The 8704-nt window shown below is 29.7% G+C and overlaps 3 protein-coding genes across 3 annotated transcripts; all 3 read right to left on the reverse strand.

The window, feature by feature from the left end:
• Window positions 1-2491: 2491 nt before the first annotated feature.
• On the reverse strand, window positions 2492-2968 carry LOC143617597 (uncharacterized). The gene has a single exon (XM_077090109.1). It carries the CDS (start codon window positions 2966-2968, stop codon window positions 2492-2494), a length of 477 nt encoding a protein of 158 aa, XP_076946224.1.
• A 291-nt stretch (window positions 2969-3259) lies between these two features.
• LOC143617607 (uncharacterized) lies at window positions 3260-6381 on the reverse strand. The gene is made up of 4 exons (XM_077090117.1): window positions 5880-6381; window positions 4730-4947; window positions 3812-4208; window positions 3260-3714 (listed from the first exon to the last, which is right to left on the reverse strand). The coding sequence occupies exons 1-4, from the start codon at window positions 6379-6381 to the stop codon at window positions 3260-3262; spliced, it is 1572 nt and encodes a 523-aa protein (XP_076946232.1).
• On the reverse strand, window positions 6378-7091 carry LOC143617617 (uncharacterized). Its single transcript, XM_077090123.1, has 2 exons — window positions 6910-7091; window positions 6378-6855 (listed from the first exon to the last, which is right to left on the reverse strand). Exons 1-2 carry the CDS (start codon window positions 7089-7091, stop codon window positions 6378-6380), a joined length of 660 nt encoding a protein of 219 aa, XP_076946238.1.
• Between the last annotated feature and the right edge of the window lie 1613 nt (window positions 7092-8704).

Below are 8704 nucleotides of genomic sequence, written 5' to 3' on the forward strand. Positions count from 1 at the left end.
GCATATATATATATATATATGGGTATGATCTAGAAAGAACTATTCTTAAATAGAGAACTAACAAAGAATTAATTTTAACTTTAAAAAAAAAATATTTTGTGATTTTTTTTCTTTCCTCCCTTTAATAAGATGATATGGTTCCTTCAAAAAAAAAACTAACCGATGTAGTGCATATGTGCACTAATTTGTATTGCATATATTCAATAGTGTTTTATTGCATATAATATAACACAATAACATTATATAATACAAACTATTGAATATACACAAATACAACACTAATAATTGTATGCAATATACACTATTGCATATATGTAATACAACTCTAATGCACATATGCATAATATCGATTTTTTATTAATTTTGTATATAATATAACTCTGTTGCAAATATACAATACAAACAACTGCATATATGCTATTCAACATTATTTCACATATCAAAATACACACTATTGTACATATGCATTATAAAAAATCGACGTGTTGCATATATGCATTACAACGAGATTTTTTTTAATTTTTTTATTTTTTTGTTGTGAAGAATAACAACATATAAAAAGAATGATAGAAAAAATTAAAAAATACTTTTTTAATTTAATTAAAAATAAATCTCTAATAGTTCTCTAGTTCTCTCTTTAAGTATGAGTTCTCTCTTGATCATTTCCATATATATATATATATATATATATATATACTAGGCTAAATACCCGTGTGATACACGGGTAAAAAAAAAAGAAAATGCAAAAAATAAAAATAAAATATAATACATTAAAATTGATATATACTTTAATAAGGATTTATGTTAAGACAAAAAATAAATCACAAATGAAGTCACTAATAAGAAGATTTGTCAAAGTTGTATAATGATACTATGTTTACGTATTACCTTTGTTATTAAAAATGCAATTTGTGTTTTACTTGAAGGTGAACATGGAAGCAAATGCATTAAGAAAAGCAAAAATAACAATGACAAGAGCTACATTAAGAAATAGTGATCTCTATTCAAAACTAAAACAACAAATACATTAGAATATAAGTGTTTAAACCATACTATGAACATTCAACACAACAAAGTCAAAAGATGTTTTAACAAAAAACTTCAAACCATAAAAACAAACTATTCAAACATGTGTTGACAATTAGCAAACTAAACTTTGCTTTTCCACATTCATTTTAAACATCAGTTGTATTGATTTTCTTTAATGGAGAACTTTTGAAACCAACATAGATACTTCATTGCAGTTGTATTGAAAGTTGCATTCATGACCGTCCTCTAACGCACTTGCTTTCATGAATTTTCTCAATTTTGGGAAATTATATTTGAGGTTCGGGTTTGATTGCTCATCATAAAGTTTCATATATGTTTTACGACCTTGGGGATTAACGAAGGTCATTGCAATTCCATCATAAGCATTAATCGTGTTTGCAATGTGACACGGAAGACGCTATAAAAGGTGAATGTAGAATAAGTTATAAGTTTAATTAGATTATAAAGTCTAAAATAACTGAATGGATAATATGATAATTAGTATACAAAGTGAAAAGATGCTTGTAATTAATCAAGTTAATGTGGTTAGGTTATTGGTTGAATTAATTATACGTTAATATGTCTTATTGAAAATAAAAGATGGTTAACGGATTTTATGAAGTGAACGAATTAAACTGGTTATGGGACAAGACGTATAATTATAGGTTATGAAATATAATTTGGGAATTTAAGGGATGTAGATTAGTGATCCGTCCGATTATTTTAGTTAAATAAGTTAAGTATTAGCAATTGTATTAATAATCAAATTACATGTAGTTATATATTAACAAATTAATTCCATAAAGTTTTAGTGTAATATAGAGATTATTTGTGAAAAGTATTGAAATGTATTCTGAAATTTTTGTTGTAGTTTTAGGTTATCTATGTTTAAAATTATTTTTATACTATTTTCATAAAGATAATATTTGAAAATTTTTAAGCAAATAAATATGTAATCAAGTAAATAAGTTAATTCATAAATGATTAAAAAGTATTTACAAACTTATAAGTTAAACATTACATAAGAGATGCTAAAGTAATTACAAACTTATTACAGATTTCTGAATACTTCTTTGTATACAACATTTGACGTTGTATTTGAAATATTTTCATCACTATCTAGAATAAGAATCTTAAAACCGTCTCGTCTCGTAACTCTTGATAATGCGACATACAATTGACCATGTGTAAAAACTGGTTTTTTCAAAAACAAACCCACTGTTGATTATGATTGTCCCTGACTTTTGTTTATAGTCATTGCAAAACATACAGCAAGGGGGAATTGTCTTCTTTGCAGCTTAATGTGGAGTTTTTTATCTGTAGGTATCAAGGTAATTCTGGGATACAGTGATGATCTCCGATGTAACTTCTCGATATAATCTCTACTTTTATAACACGATTTCCCAATAACACTACCTTTAATCAAGTTCCGTTACGCAATCCACTTTTTGGGTCAATATTTCTAAATAGTTCTATGGTTTGGCAGCCCAGAAGCTTTAATTCCATTAAGAATATCGGGTGAGCATAAACTTTCATCTAAATTCTCATTAATCATTTCAGTTGGACAGATGCTATCTAAACTTAGATATTCCTTTTCATCTCCTGGAAATAATGAGAGCAAGCGCTCGTTAATTTCTTGAACAACATCACTTTTTGGAGCCAGTATTGCCCTTTCGTGAAAGAAATTTTGCCTTTTGAAATTATCAAGAATAGATGGATATACAAATTCTATTAGATCAGAAATTGGATCTATTGAATCTTTTATGAGAAGGTCTTCTGGTATTTCTATAATTGCTTCACCCGTATTTTGACCACCAACATTGCCCTCCCCTATATCCAAAAGCCAATTTGCAAACAACCTTGTTTGTCCTATTTGAAATGAGTCGTTTGAAGTTGTCAACCTTAAATTTTTTGTCAGTTTAAGCACCTTGCAGTTCATCCAAATGTAAGACGAACTTAAAGAGGCATTTACAATTTGTTGCCTGCTTCCACCGGGAACAACTGGTAGTATTTGTCGAAAATCTCCTCCAAAAACTATTGCCTTTCCACCAAATGGTAGGTCAGATGATTTTCCAGATTCAGATTAAAGTATGTCTTTTAAGGATCTATCCAAAGCTTCAAATCCATGTTTATGTACCATTGGTGCTTCATCCCAAATAATGAGTGATGTTTCATGTAATAAACGTGCAAGATCGCTATCTGGCTTGATGTAACACAATGAATCCTCAACTCAATTTATAGGAATGTGAAACCGCGAGTGTGCAGTCCTTCCTCCTGATAACAAAAGAGATGCAATTCCACTTGAAGCGACACTTAAAACAATTTTCCCTTCAGATCTTATTGATGCAGATAATGTCTTCCAAAGAAATGTTTTTCCCGTACCACCGTAACCATAAACGAAAAACACGCCTCCTTTATTCTTACCCACTGCTGTGATGATTTCTTCATAAATAAGTCGATGTTCATCAGTGAGTGAAGAAAAAAGCAGAGCAAACTCTTGAGCTAAAATCTCCTTGTTGTAAGCTAGTTCTTCACTAAGTAGGAGATTGTTTGCGGAAGAGATAGACTCATGATCAAGAAAAGGCATTGTTGAAAACCTTTTTAGACTGGAGTTATTTCTAAGCAAGAACTTTTCAAGTTCAAACAATGTAAGGTTCTTAAGTTGTTGTTCATTAAGTACTAAACCTGAAAGTGTTGTTAAAAATAGTCTACATTAATTAAATATGCTAAATTTGAAGTATAGTTATAACATCAAATTGTAAATAATTCTATTTTTTTATACCTGGATTCTTTAAAAGAATACGCTGGTGAAACAGAATGTCATATGAGAAGTAATTCCATGTTCTTTCCCATACAATTTCAGGTCTAGAGATACTCTCAGACATTAATATTGTAGCAAATAAACTCCGTAAATAAGAACCACTTCCTGTGAAACTTGCTTCTGAGATTGCTTCAATGTATTCATTGTCATCATCCAAAAGGCCATACGCGTAACATGCATCCCTAAATGTAGGATATACTACATGATTGACTGTTTTAATTTCATCGAATGTTCTTGGACCTTTTACTTTGTTTAACAGAATTCGTAAATAATACGCTTCACCAAGAGATGGAGAAACAGAATAAATTCTACCAATTGAAAACCCTTTTTTTCTTTCTTCCCACATGCGTTTATCGACCTTCCAAACAAATTTTGTAGGAAACTCAACATAACTTAGTTTACGTGCCTCAGGGTAAGTTTTATTGGAGTTCATCCATTCTAAAAACATGGAAGCAGCCACTGAATGTTTATCTAAGACATCGTCTATATCATCTAAGTCTTCATATATAACTTGTTGTTGTCTTGGAAGATGAAAAGGAAGCCTAATGACTGAAGGATTCCTATAATGAATGTCATAAGAGAAAATCCGCCATGATGCTTCGCATGCAGATATGTATCGACAATTATAGTAATCTTTTATTTCATCTACCGACTCTTGATGGCCATGTTGTTGATTGCTTGGTACAAAACAAACAGAGGCCCTGTCATGGCCTTTGTTTATATATTTGAACAAATATTTGATTGAACATTGCACCACTCCACATTGATGTGTGCTTGATATCTTTTTAAAAGTTTTTTGTTATACGGAACAACGCTTCTGTTATCTAACTTGATATTTGACTTGTCAAAAAAACGTCCATCATTAGGTCTTTTGTATACAGGATAACCTTCACCATCTATGGATGTAAATTCACGGAATTTCTTTGGAAATTTTTTAGAACACTTTCCATCAACCATACATGGACAGTTCATATTCTCAATACCACAAGGACCATGAATCATGAACTCCTTTACAAGATAATACAACTCTGGATCTTCAACTTTGTCGGGTAATTCAGCAGAAATCAATGGATCAATATGGTCAAAACTGTTGGAAGCTTGTGATCAGCATGCATAAACAAGCACAGATGAGCATGAGGCAACCCACGTTTTTTGAAATTCCACCGTATATACAACTAAAAAATGAAAATAAAATGATAAAAAGACATAAATTATTTTTTGATAAAAAATGTTGTTAAAAATATTAAAAATCATGAATAAATAGATTATATTTGCTAAAATTTGATAACCTTCACCATCTATGGATGTAAATTACATGCTTTAAACTTTTAGGTTAAAAGTTTCAGGTTAAAAAATATGGATATAACCTAATTCTACACGTTCTATAATATTAATAGTAAAATATAGGGGAATGTTCATGTACATTTTAATCTTAACATGAGAACGTAGGAAATAATACCAATTTATAAAAAAGTGAGAACGTAAGAAACAATACCAACTACAATACCAATATACATAAACAATGATTTTTAATAACAAAGAAAAAAACCTAAAAATTACAACAAAAGAATCAAAATTAAGAATAAAATAATAACAACAAATACAAACAAAAACTTATAACAATAAAAGAAAAAATCTAATAATAACAACAAAATATAAATAAGCAAATACTTATAACGTCTCATAATAAAAAATTAGCAAACGCGAACAAAAAATAATAGAAACATCTATAAAAATAAACATAATAATAACAACAAATTGGTTCTCACTATTTTCATGTTAATAATAAAATGTATTTGATCATGTTTCTATATATTGTACTGCATATGTATGTAACCATTAATGTATTCATTTAAATTATATATATTAAGGTGTGTTTCATATGAAAATGTTCATCACTTTATATATATTTATGAGTAAACCTAAATAGAATTAACCATATACAACAATAAAAGTAGTTTTAATATATACTTCATTATCAATAAACATTTAAAAACCGGTTTGAATAATAGAATAATGATTAACATACCTCCTTGAACTTTTCCGAGTATTGCATTATCCTTCAAGTCCTTAATCATGGCATCCAACTTTATTTTAAATATTCTACATAAAATATCAGGCCTGTCTTCTGCCTTGAGCGTCGTGTCTTCAAGAAACCTCTTAACTTCCGGCCACTTTGGGTTACATGTGATTGTTATGAAAAAATCTGGATATCCATACCACTTACAAAGCGACATGGCATCCAAATAGTTTTGCAACATGTACCGTGAACTACCGGTAAAAGAGGAAGGTAATATAACTCGCTGACCGATTTTAGAAACAACATTTTTTCCTTGATTTTTAAGAGACCGTAGATTCTCGTAAGTCTCGCATCTTAGTTTCTTTTGTTGGTTACGTATATAAAAGAGTCTTTCGCTTTCAATCATAGTATACTCATCTACCAACAATTGTTGAAAAAGCCTCCTTGCATTTAGAGGCAAAGAGAAAACATTAACTCTGTCTTGGCATCTGTAAGCAAAAAACTCCCTCATTGTGCATGTATGTCGTTTAGAGTTTTTGAAGCATAAACATCTCGATGAAGGATGTCTATTCTATAACCATCGTCACCGTACGGATAAAGTAGCGGATATTGAAGCGGTGAATACGAAGGATGTAGTTCACTTATCCGCTGAATTGTACCTGATTTAGTCCTGACAATAATATCTATAGGTTCCAATGAGTTGTCAATGTCTCCAACTATTAAAGTTGCAACTTCGGAAGCGGTAGGCAAGTTATATGTCCTTCCATCTTGTTGCCTTTTTGCAATAAGGCGTATCTTTAAATCCACATTAGGATTTTTTTCAAAACAATCTCGTGCCATTCTATAAGATTTGACCAACTCATTATGTGAATCTAACATGAGCTTCAGATCTTGTATAATCTCAAGATCTATAATGTCTGAACTTGATGTGGAAGCATTGTTGATTTCACTGATTAGAATATGTAAAATAGCAAGTAAGTACCGACTGAAAATTTGAAATAATTAAATAGGTTAATTAGTAATCATTAAGCGAAATTACCTTAAAGCATGATGTCTGTTTGAAACCTCTTTTTCAGTGTCATATATATACAACTGAGAGAATTTAGGCTTTGATCCATTCATTGGTAGCAGACTTCTAATAGCATGGTATTTTTCACCACCAAGTATAAATACAAAGGGAGCATTACCTCTGTTAATGGATGAATCAACTTTACCACCCATCGAAGTAAATGAAAACATTGAATTGTAACGGCGAATGTTTTACAAAAAATGTTTGCTTTTTGAATCAGAACAACTAAAAAGACTTTTATAATCAGCTGGCGGCTCCTTCAAATCTAGAAGTTTAACTTTGCCTTAACCACAACATAGAGAAAAGCTTGATTTGGAGAGTCTTTTATTGCCTCTTAATGCTTCATCCTTCCACAATTTTGCATGACATTTGTTGCATATATGACTTTGATCACCATGATCCAAGTAATCTGTTAATGATGTTTTGTAAGTTTTATAACCATTTTTTAGCACGATACTGTTGTGTAGCTTAATTCTATAATAAAAAAATACATTTGTGAAATTGAATAGTACCTTTTGATTTACCAGATAAAATGTCTTCAATAAGTCGTCCATCTTGATCTTCTTCTATTAAATCTAACGAAATTTCTTTTCATATATTTTTCTTGTTTGACTTGGATTTACCATTCAATTGTGAATTATTGGATGAAGATGCTTGATTATTATTATCGGACGTACATATACCTACAAAGGAACTAATATGTAAAATCTATATATAAATATTTATAAACCTCTGCTATTATAGAATTTGAAGGTAAAAAGTTTAATTTAAAATATATATTACCTGGTATAGTTTGTGATAGTTGGATAGATCTTGCTGCCGTTGAAGACTTTAATGTGAAATGAGTACGTTGATTTTTTTGCTTTCTTGTATCTGTAATTTGTTTTCTGATGTGTCGACGTAATTTGGGGGTAGTATGACCATCATTAGTAATTGAAGCTACAAAACATTAAGTTTGAAATTAAACATAAGTATTAGAATAATTTAATTGGTTTTAAAGAAAACAACATTTAAGGTTTATTTTGCTATACCATTGATAATGTCTGATAACGGAAGTGTAGCATGTGTTTGTAAAGAAGTAATATTGTTGTGATGATATTGAATAGATTTATATGGACTAACAACTTCATTCAATAAGCCGAACTTCCATTAGTTAATTTCTTTGAGCTGATTTCCATGTTATGCAAAGCTATTATTAAAAACAAACACATATTATTAAAAAATCTAAATTTATTAATAAATGTTTGAATTTAACTTTAAATCCAGCAAGTGTTCTTTCAATATGAAAAACCATATTTAGAAATATCTCACCTTTAACGTTGTTGGATCTTCTTTTATCCATCTTTTCTTTTCTAATTAGTCTATTTTCTTTTGAATCTATACAAAATTAAAACATACAAGTTATGATAATAAAAACAAAACTAATACACACACACAAAGTAAATTTATACCATTTGTAATGTTAGATAATGGACTTCTAGCATGTACGTTTGGGGAACAAATATTGGTATGTTCAAATGGATTTGACGTACAACGACTAAGCATTGTTGGCCTAGAACCAAAACCTCCATAATCTATTAGCGGGTTTAAAGTTTGCTGTATGTTGTGTAAACCTAACATAAACACTCAATTAAAATAGTAAGAAATTAGAAGTGTTTTTTTAAGTGTTCATTTATTTGAATTTGGAATATGATACATATTAAATAGTATTGAGAATATGACCTTTGACGTTGCAATCGGAATTGAGTAGTTTTGAACTTTTGAC

This window comes from Bidens hawaiensis, unplaced genomic scaffold, assembly GCF_021521415.1.
Source record: "Bidens hawaiensis isolate Kalapana, Puna unplaced genomic scaffold, B.hawaiensis_p1.1 tig00002323_1, whole genome shotgun sequence".
NCBI classification, from domain to species: Eukaryota; Viridiplantae; Streptophyta; class Magnoliopsida; order Asterales; family Asteraceae; genus Bidens; species Bidens hawaiensis.

Excerpts from the sequence above, each read along its gene's own strand:
- LOC143617597 (XM_077090109.1), bottom strand. The coding sequence starts at position 2,968 with ATGAACTGCAAGGTGCTTAAACTGACAAAAAATTTAAGGTTGACAACT.
- LOC143617607 (XM_077090117.1), bottom strand. The coding sequence starts at position 6,381 with ATGAGGGAGTTTTTTGCTTACAGATGCCAAGACAGAGTTAATGTTTTC. Across the intron at positions 4,948-5,879 it reads ACTCGGAAAAGTTCAAGGAG|CTTCCAACAGTTTTGACCAT; the intron begins GTATGTTAATCA and ends GCTGATCACAAG. Across the intron at positions 3,715-3,811 it reads TATTCTTTTAAAGAATCCAG|GTTTAGTACTTAATGAACAA; the intron begins GTATAAAAAAAT and ends CAACACTTTCAG.
- LOC143617617 (XM_077090123.1), bottom strand. The coding sequence starts at position 7,091 with ATGGGTGGTAAAGTTGATTCATCCATTAACAGAGGTAATGCTCCCTTT. Across the intron at positions 6,856-6,909 it reads AACAGACATCATGCTTTAAG|TCGGTACTTACTTGCTATTT; the intron begins GTAATTTCGCTT and ends TCAAATTTTCAG.